This window comes from Drosophila miranda, chromosome 4, assembly GCF_003369915.1.
Source record: "Drosophila miranda strain MSH22 chromosome 4, D.miranda_PacBio2.1, whole genome shotgun sequence".
Lineage (NCBI taxonomy): Eukaryota > Metazoa > Arthropoda > Insecta > Diptera > Drosophilidae > Drosophila > Drosophila miranda.
This window is the reverse complement of record NC_046677.1, coordinates 29,846,531-29,859,979: the sequence shown is the minus strand read 5'-3', so window position 1 is coordinate 29,859,979 and position 13,449 is coordinate 29,846,531. Positions and strand designations below refer to the sequence as shown.

At 42.9% G+C, this 13,449-nt stretch overlaps 1 protein-coding gene across 1 annotated transcript; it reads left to right on the top strand.

The window, feature by feature from the left end:
* Positions 1-1,798: 1,798 nt before the first annotated feature.
* LOC108161536 (odorant receptor 22a-like) lies at positions 1,799-3,335 on the top strand. Its single transcript, XM_017295816.2, has 3 exons — positions 1,799-2,657; positions 2,715-3,072; positions 3,132-3,335. The coding sequence occupies exons 1-3, from the start codon at positions 1,891-1,893 to the stop codon at positions 3,198-3,200; spliced, it is 1,194 nt and encodes a 397-aa protein (XP_017151305.1). The 5' UTR covers positions 1,799-1,890; the 3' UTR covers positions 3,201-3,335.
* The last annotated feature ends 10,114 nt before the right edge of the window (positions 3,336-13,449 follow it).

The following is a 13,449-nucleotide window of genomic DNA, read 5'->3' as shown; positions in this document are numbered from 1 at the left end:
AATTTAAAGTAGGGGCAGCTTTCCCCCTAATCATCACTTTCTTAAATGGCACTAGAGCTTTTAAAAGCTCTCAACTTCTTCCTGGAATGGGAATCCCAAGAGGTCTATTAGAACAGTTACAAATAATGGCTTTCAAGTTTGTTCAACTTCAACTATTTGGGTCAATTTAATGTCAGCATTGAAGAAAACTTTGAAAATTACCTAAATTTCTCGTGGTCCATTCGGCACTGGCACTGCCACGCCTCCGCAATAAAATGGAACTGCCGCAAAGTCCAATTGAAAATTCTCTAGAGTGAAATAACTCAGGAAATGATGCTGACGCCTCCTCCTAACCAGAAATGGAAATGCCACAAGAAAATCTCAAAACACATGTTCCACTGGAGGTCGGTTTAAGGGGAGACTGCCACGCCTCCCTACAAGGGAAGGGGAGGGTCTCATCTATTAAGGTTTGACATTAGCATGAAAAACGCATTTTTCTTCGAGCGCAAACAATGAAGAAAAGTCTGGGAGTGTGCCAGGAAAGAGGGGGAGGCCATGGGGGGAAAAATGTTTTAAATAACTTTTTGGGCAAAAAGTTTACGCTGCTATAAAGGTGACAAAGGCCTTTCAATTCCCAGCATTCGATATCGCCTCTGATTGAATCAAATTGTTAAGAATTATTTCTTCCTTCCATCCCAAAAAACGACATACGAAAAATGAAAAAGTAAAGACCGGAGAGCGGAGAAAAGTTGTCGTTGAGTTAAATTGTGTTTTCCTTTTGGCATATTTATGCAATTGAATTGTTTACACAGAAATAACTATTCCGAAGGGTTCAAAAGGTTCAGAGCTCAAAAGTTATCGGTCTGTGTGCGAGTGAAACTTTTTCCATTGGCAGCTTAAAAGCTTTCCCAGACTTCATCATCAATTTCGCGGCATTTGCAAACATCCAAGGGAGACGGCTCCACGACATTGATGAATCTGTGGAATCGGTGGAATCGGCGGCAGCATGATTCGAGTGACAAATTGAGACATCCGAGGGCAGAATCACTCTGCCGGGGTTATCATGGATTGACAGTCAGCTGATAATGGAAACCGCTTTAACGGAATCAGCATATAATTCCGGAAGATCGAGGAAATACCGAGATGAGATTCGAGAGCTGAAACCTTTGACAGAAGTTTCTGTACGAAGTCTCCGAGATTATTACTTTTCACCAGGCATAACACACCTTTCAACAAGCACAACGAGCAGTTACATGGAGCTCATCCGAAAGTGCTGATTAGTGCTATGTACCGACATCGTTTGGAGCAACAGAAACAGAGCTGAAAACTTTCACAGAAGTTTCTGTAGCTCATCCCCAAGGGCCTAAAGCTCTGTAGTTTGTTTCCTCGGACACCTTATTCATACACAAGCATACAGAATGCTTAGAGCGGAGGTGCAATCTTATACCAAGTCTAAACAGTTTTCCCTAAAGGTGACTTCTTTGGCAGTACATTCATTCCCAATGTTAATAATTCAACAATTTGCGCAAGTTTCAAAAAGAATAATAACTAAAAGTTATGAATAAAACATGTGAAGGGCCAACTATAACCAAAGACCCCGACTAAAAGATACCCTTTAAATGGATATTTAGAGAAAAGATTTATCATATTTTTCATCACTGATTGATATATATACATATAGCATTTTAACGATCCGAAGAAACAGACAGAAAGACATAATCAATAGTTCATGGAAATAACTCAATCAACTTTCGGTCTGTTAAATATTTATGTACAAAAGGGCAAATAAAATATGCCCAACTTTTGAGCGAACTCAAAAAAAGTGATACAAGACAACCACAACAAACCGACAGTCTATATAAGACACTCGTTCTATGCATTCGACATATTCGAGACAGAAGTCCGGCCAAGATGTTGAGCAAGTTGTTTCCGCGTATCAAAGCCAAGCCGTTGACGGAGAGGATTCAGTCCCGCGATGCCTTTGTCTACTTGGATCGAGTACAGAAGCTCTGGGGCTGGAGAGCCACCGAGGATGAGCGATGGATGGTACTCTATAATATCTGGGCCTTTTCCTGGAACGTTCTGCTGCTCGTCCTGCTGCCGATGTCGATGTCCATGGAATATGTGCAGAGGTTCAAAAACTTCTCGCCGGGAGAGTTTTTTGGCTCCCTGGAGATCTGCGTGGACATGTATGGCTGTTCCCTGAAGTGCGTCTACACCATGTTTGGTTACAAGAGATTTCAGGCAGCCAGGAAGCTGCTGGATCGCCTGGACCTGCGCTGCACAAGCGACGAGGAACGCGCCAGTGTGCACCGCTCCGTGGCTCTGGCGAACCGGTGCTATGTGACATACCACATCCTATACTCGGGATTTGTGGTCATTAATTGGACGGGCTACCTCCTGTTGGGCAGCCACGCCTGGCGTATGTACCTCCCTGGGCTGGACTCCGAGCGGAACTTTCTAGTGACCAGTTTTTTCGAGCTACTGCTGATGAGCGGCGTGGTTACCATGAACCAGTGCACCGACGTCTCTCCCTTGGCCCACATGATAATGGCTCGCTGCCACATGGGTCTGCTCAAGGATCGCTTGACCAAACTACACTCGGATTCCAGCAAAACTGAGGAGGAACACCAGGAGGATCTGAATAGATGCATCCATGACCACTGCGTGATACTGGAGTAAGGTCTTCGCCTCATCTGTTTCATATGTCCGGTGATTGAATGGTATTCCCTTAGCTATGTTAATCTTCTGCGCCCTGTCTACTCGGTCACCATTTTCGTGCAGTTCCTGTTGATTGGTCTGGTTCTCGGCCTGTCCATGATCCATATCATGTTCTTTTCCAACTTCTGGACAGGCATCGGCACCATGTGCTTCATGTTCGATGTGTGCCTGGAAACCTTTCCGTTCTGCTACCTGTGCAACATCATCATCGAGGACTGCCGTGAGCTATCGGAGAGCCTGTTCCAATCGGACTGGTTAGGGGCCAGTCGCAAATACAAGTCCACGTTGGTCTACTTTCTGCACAATCTCCAGCAACCGATTATCCTAACAGCGGGCGGAGTTTTTCCCATCTGTATGCAGACGAATCTATCAGTAAGAACTCTTCGGATAGTCTGTATATAACCTCTATATAACCTCTCGTTTCTTTGTAGATGGTAAAGCTGGCCTTTTCCGTGGTCACCGTTATAAAACAATTCAATCTGGCGGAGAAGTTTCAGTAAGAGGCTGACACCCAAGGTTGCAGTGTTTTATATATTCAAATATGTATAAAAATCTCGTGTAACGGTGTTTGTGTTTAAACGGCAGAATGAGCATTTACATTCCGCTCATCCAAAAGTGATGATTAGTGCTATCAGTTAATGCTTCCAACGACATCGTTCGGAGCAACACAAACTAGAACTTTAAAATTAATAGATAATAAAGATAATTTATATATAAAGATTGGTCCTGTTTGGTATTCACTGATAATATTCTTACATTTAATGTATTCAATTCCGAAGGAGTTCAGACTTCTGATGGCTGATTAAAATAAATGTGTCTGCTGCCTGCAGATAAGCAACAATCAAAGCTTAACCCACAGACTTGCACAGAGATACAGTCGGAATCCTCATGGCCCCCCTTTCGCTCTCAGGCCAAGAATAAAGCCATAAGTGATGCCAAAACTTTGCCATGTCTCAGCATGATAGAAAGTTTTGGCCAGAAACTCTGTTTTGGCCCATTGACAAAAGTTGACATATGCAAAAAAAAAAGAAAGGAGGAAAAGTAGAAAAAAAAGAAACGTATACAAATTATCAGCACATTTATCTGGGGGATGTATGGGTGGTGGTTGGGGGAGTAGAAAGACGAATATGAATTCTGGAATGAAAAGTTTTGATTTATTTTTAAGCGCAAAGTTTTTGGGGCTGTCACAGGGAATTTTGACATGGGTTTTGCACCACGGAGACTTTGCCACAGAAATGGAATGAAATCGAAGCAGAAAATGCTAAATCAAATGGGGACTGGGACATCCCCTTCCACAGAGTCCGTCCCCCCAAGGAGCCAAACGAAGCCAATAGAAGGAAGAGACAGAAAGAGGGGGGATACTCGCATTTGTTGCTGCTCGTTTAACTTGAACTTTTCCTTTCCCTTGGCCTCCTGCCGTGGATTAAGCCGGCTTAAGGCCTATTAACGGTTTCAAGTGACAAAGTTGCTTTCTGTTTTAATTGCGAGCAGCTGCAATGTTGAGTGCAATCGAGCTGAAAATGAGTAGGGATATACAGGGCTTTGTGCTTGAGGCCTCCCCACTCTAAAGATATTCTCAGAATCCATTCTACAACGTGATTACTACTGCCCTAACCATCTCTGGACCTTGCCCAAACCCTTGGTTATGGAATGGGAAATACGGGTATGATTTTCTCCATTAAGAAGTGTGGAATGGGATATGCAAAAGGGAAAATGAAGTGTAAAGGGGGGAAGCAGTCACGACAGTTTGGAATAAGCTTTATTACAATATTATTTGAGTACCAGCGGACCTCAAAAGCCATTTCCGGCAGTATTTTGAATTATTGAATTGAATATGGGAATAGAATTGAGGAACAGGTTTGAACCTGGATCCGTGTTGATGAGCAAGCAATTCCCACTTCATAGCACCAATCAGCACTTTCGAATGAGCGGAATATTCAATATTTGCTTGTGAGAGGGAATATTGGTGGAAATTGTAACACTCCCGATCTTCTCCCTCTCTCTGTCTATCTCCCTAGCAACAACAAAAAAGTACTCAATGAGAGACCTAAAGCATTTTTCGCCAGCTGAAAAATCTATTTTTAACCAGCCTCTTTACCTTTCTACCTTCCAGTCCCGTCCCCCTTCACACTTTTCGTACAGGCAAATTTAAGCGCAATTTAATTTCCCATTTGTTAATGACAAAAACAAAACTCCCTAAAAACTAACAACAAAAGCAGTAGCAGCAGCAGGAGCAAAAGGGAGTGCACAAAAAAAACTAAATGAAATTTCACACATTCGCTAAATGAGAAGAAACGAGAGAGGGAGAGGAGGGAGCACGGACCGAGAGAGTGTCTGCAGTGTCACTTGAAGTGTTGCAGTCGCCGCCGCTGACAGCGTACCCTGCGGAAGAGTATGATTGGTTTGGGCAGATGTTTGCCAAGCACTAAATGTGTATAGAAGTAGTGGTATATGTATTATGGATAAAGTACTTGTCGGATATTGAGATACGATACATGGTTCGATATTGTTTAGATTCAATGTTGCTGAGAGCATCGTCTGTGAGCGAGAGAGCGTCTCTGATGAGCATGGCGCAAGTGTTGTTGTTGTGGAAAAGAAGAGGGATAAGGAAGGAAGAGTGAGAAGGAAAAGATCACATGAGAAGAGAGGATACAGAACCAAAGCCGACGTAACGCTTGCGATGAGAACGATGCCCATGAAAGGGTATCCATGTCTCGACCCCAAAGCAAACCTTTCCCTCTTGCTTTTTTTCGCACGACTGGCAGAGGAGGAACTCGAAGAAGTAGGAGTAAAAGCAGGAGTAGGAGTAGCAGCAAAGGAGACGCTGAGAGGAGGGACGGGGAGACCAGAGCAGAGCAGAGCCCGCTAAGACAGTTGGACAATAAACACATGTTTCAGTTTGTAATACGCGGGGCCGTAAAGTTGCCTCGCCTCGCCTCGCCTCGTCCCTCGCCCCCCTCGCTCGCTATGTAATGCCGGGGCAGCCGAAAAGTATCTTTACAGTTGCTTCTTCTCCGTTTGCCCTGTGTGTTTGGGCGAACACATGCCCTTTTTATTTTATTTCATGTTTGAGTGTGTGCGAAATTTTGCACGCACTCCCCTCCCCTCCTTCCCTGGGCAACACCTCTTCAGGGTTTTGTTTTGTTGTTTTCTTTTTGCAGAGTGGAGATTACCTTTGACAATGGGGAACATGTGGTACTTATCGGGCATTTGTCCCATTGTTGTGCGGGATAATGGGGATATGGATAGGTAAGCCATTCGAAATGGAGCGGAGTTGAATGGTGTCAGTGTCACAACAAATAATCGATTTCCATGGCCTTCGACTTGTAGAAATCGAAGGAAAACCTAAAAACCAATCAGCTGTTCACAGCTGCTCTAGATACCCAGTGTGTCCTGTATGGACAGATGAAGACTCGCAGAATAGTAGCACCCTCCAATGATCACCCTGGCTGAGACCCAAACACACAGTCCCTCCCTCTCTCCCTCCTTCTGGTAGTAGTACGTGTATTTTTAGTGCCCACTGTAAGTAGTTTCGTCTGTGCCTTGAATGTGTCTTGTCTGCATTTCGCCAGTGTCTGTGGGCCATAAACTCCTCTGGCTAATTATGGCCACTAATGAGCTTGAAATGGCACTTACCAGAAACAACAACAGCAGCAGCAGAAGCAGAAGCAACGACAAAATACACATGTACCCGTTCCGGAGTACCCGTATATGTATGTATGAGTATTTAGACATTTGAATGCCCCACAATCATAGAATAAACATACGCCTCTCTTTTCTTCCCTTCTCAGGGCAGACGCTGCGACTTTCATTAATTTATGAGCGGCAGCAAGTGCGAAAATTTAAACACTAATTCAAATTAAAGTGCCCAAAGCCAAATGGAGATGGAACTTTAACAAATGCAACAATTGCCGTTTTGCTAAATTAGCGACATATTTATGAAGGCATTACCGTGAAGAAGGGGAATACCATACACTGTATGAATGGGACTCCTGAGAGAAGGGGCTGCTTCTGCAGACGGTTTCGAGGGACCTTTAATAAGGGGGGATTTGTGTTTACTCGACGCCAGTAAATTTATATTCGCGTTTCTGGGTATTCATATATTTTCAGAAATAATACTGTGGCACTTATCAATATCGAAATACGGCACTACACTGCAAATTTTGGATGCATCCTCCAAGATGGTACCTATTTGGTTCTTGACAAGGAGATGGTCATCTAAGCAGATTGGTTCTCTCCGGGACAGATGGAAGCATCCTATACAATCCGCATATAGTGATAAAGCAGGTCTCAAAGTATATACAATAGGAAGATCCGATTAGCTGGTCGTCCAACACGATATTTGAACTCAAAATCGAATAAAACCCGGGAGATCTAAGCCCAATTGGCCACTGAAGAGCATGAGTTCTTGTACGACCTGTGCTGCATAGATAGTATTGTCATCAGCTGCCTGCAACTCCAAAAGCAAGAGTCTAGCCTGATGCTGCTCACCCCTATTATTCTAGACGAACCGCCAAATCTATGGGCATAGATCTCCAGCCACCCAGCCCTCAAGGTGGTATCAATTTCTCTCCTCTTCTCCTGTTTGTAACCAAGATAGAAAGTAGCCATTCCATTATCTATAAATACGAGTCATATTCATTCATTTGTTCGTATAGAAAATCAGACTTGTTCACCAAAAATAAGAAATTTCAAAGAACAACACACAATTCTCGATTATATTTCCTATCGTTTAGTTACAAAAATTCGAATACGTTAAGGAGAGGCAACGATGGCCCATAAAAAGAGAATATCTGAGAAAAATCGCATCAATACGGACCTGGACAAGTTGGGATCACCTCTCTTTGACGATGCCATATCCTTCCAGAGCCGCTTGGTCTCGGCATTTGCCATGGCTCCTCTAGAGAAGTCTGAATCTTACACCCCGAACCGCACATTTTTGCAGACCTTTGAGAGACTGAGAGAAGCAACCCCGAAGCAACCCTTTCCCGAGAAAACCTCTGTAAATCGATTACAAAAGAGGTCCCGTACCGTCTCGCCTCCCAAAGGTAGGTCGAAGGTGAATCCACTGCCCTCGAGAGTGCAGCCCAAGCCTGGATTAGATATTCTCCAATCCGGCGGCACCTCCTCGACGCTCTATAGATTACAGCCGGTCCCGCCAGTGTCGCTGATATCTTCGACAACAAAGCCTGTGCCGGTATCGTCTATTGCAGATGGGCGGAAGAGGAACGTTCAGGAATACCATAAGCAAAACGAGTCGTCCGACGAGGAGGGGCCGGAGGAGCTCTTCTACCGAGAGATGTACATCCTGTACCGGACAGCCCATCAGCGAATATCAGCGTACATCTTGAAGAAGAAACATGAAATGTCGGAAAAACGCAGATTTAAGCGCTAGCAGGGGATTCCAATCGTTTCTTTTCTCTCTCCTCAACGTAGAGATTAATATTATGTACTGTTACAAGATAAACATATCGTAACCTTAACTTTATTATTTGTATCTACAAAATCCTTTCAAATTTGCCGCTCATTCGAAAGTGCTGATTGGTGCTACTGGCAAAGGGTTCGCCGGGTCAGCTAGTCCCGAAGAAATGGACCCTTTTATCCATTATCCATAGATTTAGTTACGTGTAGCTTTTTTCGTTAACAGTATTACATACCAATTAGTTTGCTTCATGGAGAATGGACTGCATTTATAGATAGGCCCTCTCCTAGCCACAGTCTCCCACAATCCATTGAGTTGTCTGGTTCTGTCGGCCCTTTTCTGGCTGGCTGTCTATCTGTCGTGTTTCCTTCTTTGTGGCCCTGTGCGTATCGTGTCTGTTATTGCTGGTTATTAAAATATACCCCAAACAAGAAGATATCGAATGGCCGAATGGTTCAGGGCAGGAGTTACTGCTCCGCTCTCCTCCGTCTGACTCTGACTCCTGCCCCTTGCCACTGTTGCATTGTAAATTTTAATTATTTCCTACAAATGATGATTAAATTGGCCGCAGGCGGGCAGGCAGCCAGATATTAAATCAATAAATACGGAATACGAAAATGCCTGAATGTGGGAGCCTGCATCCATTCCACTAGGCGTCTGTCCCTGTGCTTGTGCGTTGCACGCAGGACTGCGTTTAAATGGCAATATGTAAGAGCCGAGGAGCCACCGAGACACTGATGACAGTTTACCGGTTTACAGTTCATTATATTGCATAAATTGACTTTATATCGGTCCGCACTATGCACTTTATTAATAAACTACTCGTCGTGCAGCAGCAGCAGCAGCGGCAGCGGCAGCAACAACAGAAACAGAAATGAAAACGAAAATTAAAATTAAAATGCCAACAATTTACTGCCATCCGAAAATGAAATGTGCAAAAAGGCAATACCTGAAGCCAAAAAGCCCCAGCTCCAAAATGAACAAAAAGTCAACAGGTAAAAGGAGAGATTGAAACAAAAACAATTGGAAAATGTGCCGACAAACGAGTGCCATATGCCGTATATCGGAGAATCCTTATATATGTACAAATATCTACCAGATTAAATTGAACTTTTGCTTTGTTGAAGGGCGTGTCTATTGTTTATTTGTCTTGAATATTTTCATAAGATATTGCCAACACAATAATGCTGAGCCTTTTCCCTACAATTCCCTCTTTCCCTCTTCTTTTAATATTCGACTTTACACTTTACTCACTTTACATACCCCTCTTTTAATCCCGCACACTCTGACAAACAGGAGAACAAAACGGCTCTCTTCATTTTTAGTTTGAAAGGGAAAAGACGATAAGCAGTAGCGAATTCCAAATGTCAATAAGCACAAGATGCCATTTTGCAAGGTGGTCTGCTAGCTCTCTTTCGAGTCTACCGAGAGCGCTGTCGTACCGAGCAAAATAGGATCCGAAAAGAGAGAGCGCGTTGCGGCAGCGGACCACCTCGCACAATGTCGTCATGAGCGAGCAAATAGGAAGAGCAGCAAAAGGAGAGCATGGAATGAGAGAGTCCAAAGCTGCCTACGTGACTCGCTCTCAGTTCAATTTTTGGTCAGTTTTCGAACGCGTGGTTTATCTTAGCTCCGCGTTCCTTTGCCGAAAAAAGCGGTACAAGTGGTGAGAAAAACTCGGAGAATATAGTTGCGCAATTTAAGCAGTGAAAAATATCAGAAATCCTGGCTCTCAAGTGTTTTTTCAATCTAAGAAAATGTTCGTATCGTTAAATATATAAAAGCTCATTACCCAAGTGTGTTATACACACATACATTTGTATATTTACTATATTCATTAAACATACTTTTATTTTGTCCAAAAAGCAAGCGAAATTGCTAGAAGGGCAGGCATTCCTGCAAAATTTTCATTCGATCTCGAGGTCTTGCCTTGACCTTCGTTCGCCATGGCGTACGTGCCAAATGCGCATCTATCGCTCTCTCTTTCTAACCCTGGAGGAGAACTAAGCGCAGAAAAGAAGATCAAAAAGGAATGAGATAGAACGCTTCGAATAAGGTATGTATTTAACGCTCTCTTTTATTCTGCGTGTTTAAAATGGGGAAAGGGGTGACAAATTATGCGAAAAATTTGGATTTCTACGGAAATCTTACCACACAAATAAGAGCGCGGCGCTTTTTCTGTTGTTTTGCCACAGGAAAACTCAAGTTTTTGGAAACGAGGAGGCTAAATGAATGTGATAAAGATGACCAAAGGCAATGGAAAAATTTGTTTCTCCATTTTTTCTACCATACATATATTTCTAGCGAATTAATTGAACTTTTGCTTTGTTGAGAGTATTTGTTTATTTGTCTTGACATTTTCACTCAAACAGGAGTCAAAAACCGTTTTTTGCGAGCGCTGTTCTATTGAGCGAAATAAGAACGGAGTGAATCACCTTGCATTACGTCATCACGAGCGAGCCGGAAGAAACAGCAACAAAAGGAAATCATGAAATCAGAGAGTAAAAGCCGCCTCGTGACTCGCTCTCAGTTCAAGTTTTGGTAATTTTTCAAACGCGTGGTTTATCTTAGCTCCGCGTTCTTTTGCCGTAAAAAGCGGTACAAGTGGTAGTAAAAATCGGAAAATAGGGAAAATATACATAGTTGCGCCAATTGTTTGAAAGTGAGTGCAACATAACATGAATGTGTATGTATATTTAATACACACATGCGTGGATATATTTTTTAATGTGCAAAAAGTAAGCGAAATAGCTATGTATGTATGTACAGGAAAAATTTTCATTTGATCACGCGGTCTTGCACTTCATTCAAAATGGCGTACATGCCAAAGCAAATCTATCGCTATCTCTTTCTGACACTGGAGGAGAACTAGGCGCAGACAAGAAGCAGATCAAAAAGGAATAAGAGAGAGCGGTCTCAATTAGGTATGAAGCTCTCTCTCTTAGTTTGCGTGTGCTCTTATTGGAAAACAGTGCTGGCAAATGGGGAAAAAGGTTATAAATGTGGCGAAAAAACTGAAACTTGAAACAAAATTAAGAGAGCGCCGCGGCGGTTGTTCTCTTTTTCTTGCCATAGTTGCCAAACGTTTGGAAATGAGAATAAACGAGGTGGCAAAATGAATGTATTAAAAATGACCAAAGGCAATAGAATAATTTGTTTCTTCCCAATTGCCTTGTACTCTAAAAGAACCATTTCCAAATGTACTTTTTGAAGTTTTAATATGTTCCTAGTAGCTCACAGATGTTTCCACTCGAACTGGAACTCTTTTCCGAAAAATTTCCATAGAAAACCATTTTTTGTATTGGTTTATTCAGATAACGTATTCAGGCTCATTCGATGATTGGTTAAGTGTTCAGGCGTCTTAGGGAGAAAATTCCGCATGTACTTTGGTAAGAACAAATCTCGCTATATCCTTCGATAAATCATCAAGAAATCTTGTTATGCCCCGTATAAGATATATCCCTCAGAAATCCCCTCATCTATCAGCATTATTCTAAACCAATAAAAAGTCTCGATTTGAAGTATGAAGAACAATTGGATGTACTTAGCATAGAATAACAATTTAACAAGTATTACTGGACCAGCACATAAATGGCTACTTGAAGGACACCCCTAGACATACCCATACCCATCCCCATCTCCGTGGAAAATCTGTGCAGCCCCAGCGCCCGTTCGAGTCTTTTGTTCAGGTGACGAAATGCGACTTCAAACTACGTGATCTGCCTGCCAAAAGCCTCCCAAAAATGAGGGCGCAAACTTTCCGAAACGATAAAGTGTAAAAAACGGAGAGAAAGGAAGAAACGATGGCTCCACAAATCCCAAAAACGGCACAGAGGGGCTGCGGGGTGGCGCACATTAAGGGGAAAGTAGCGCCGCCATGGGCGGGCAATCCCCATGTGGATGGAGCGGCTGTCATTTTGGGCCAAAACCCCGCTGCCAGACAAACACAATGCCCAGGCAGAAGGTAGTAAATGCAATCAATACGCGCAGACGGCACATAACAGGTATTATGTATTATGTATAATGCATGATGTGGCCCCCCACCCCCTGCCACCCACTCCCACTCCCACTCCCAGCCCCGGTCCAGGTCCAGGGTCCTATGGAGAGTGCCGTGAAAAATCAACGTCGGGCGTAATCTATTAAATTATCCTAATTTCATCACGCACCAAATCCCTTTAGCCATGAGCCTTCGTCCTTTGCGCCTTTGCGCTCTTTCGCGTCGGGGTTTCGTCTGGAAAACAATAAAAATTTGCATAATATCGGTATAATATTTTAGCATTATATGTGCACTCCCCACAGCCACCCTCCCACGCCCCAAAGGTGCCGAAGTGTCGAGTATTATGGACAGAAAAGATATTTCTTTCATACATTTTTTGTGGATCCTTTTTTTTTTGGCTTGATAACGTGTCTGAGGAGGGGGTAACACATGTTCTCGGTTTTTTTTTTGTGGCCAGGCACTGAGGACATTTCGTTTTCCCTCCGACTGTTTCTCGGTTTTCTTTTGAAAAATCCCCTCTAATTACTTGTCTAATTACTGGGATTTTTCCCGACTGGCAAAGTAGCTGCAATTTGTTTCGCCAAAATCTCATTTTAAAAATAGCCAAAGCTAAAAAAAAAGACAAAAAATAGCGAAATGCTAAAATGCCAAGCAGCTGAAATGTTAATGTAGATAAATACATTCCGGGGCGGAAAAAAACTGGGCGAAAAGTTGAAATAGATTAATGGCCGAAGAATGAAGTGGCAAGAATTGCGTTTCTCTTTTTTTTGGGATTTTTTTTTGCGCTAGATGTATATTTTTGTTGGTAACATTTCTTACCTTCTAACGTTAACAATTTCCAACCTAAAAGCTGAGACTTTGAGATTTGTTAAAAGCGAATACTCATCGTTGAAATTCCACAAAAAAATACCCACAGAACACAAGATGAGCAATAAGGCAATATTCGGATCTGACTACCGAACAATTTTGTCTTAAGATTTGAGTACCTTTTGGAGGAATAATCTACCAGTATGTAAATATTTTTGTAGATATTGTCAGCAGCAGAAGAAGAACATCTCATCACCATCTAAGAATACAAAGAAGGCTACCATTCAGGACTTTAAAAACCAGATCCAAGAGTGTCTGCGCTATAAAGAGCCCCAGCGCGACCAGGGTAAAGCTTGTTACGGCCGGAACCCCAGGAGAAACGAGGCACTCCATCCGACAAACCAACCGAGGGGCTCTCACGCATGACGCGCAATACCCAAAAAGGTAAGGTCCTTATCTTTAAAAACCATAATCATAATTTGTCAATATATCTATTGGGTTATACAGATCACAAAAATCCCTT

Bases quoted from the DNA above. Each gene is read 5' to 3' on its own strand.
- LOC108161536 (XM_017295816.2), top strand. From the start codon at position 1,891: ATGTTGAGCAAGTTGTTTCCGCGTATCAAAGCCAAGCCGTTGACGGAG. The intron at 2,658-2,714 runs GTAAGGTCTTCG...GTATTCCCTTAG, and splicing joins GACCACTGCGTGATACTGGA to CTATGTTAATCTTCTGCGCC. The intron at 3,073-3,131 runs GTAAGAACTCTT...GTTTCTTTGTAG, and splicing joins GTATGCAGACGAATCTATCA to ATGGTAAAGCTGGCCTTTTC.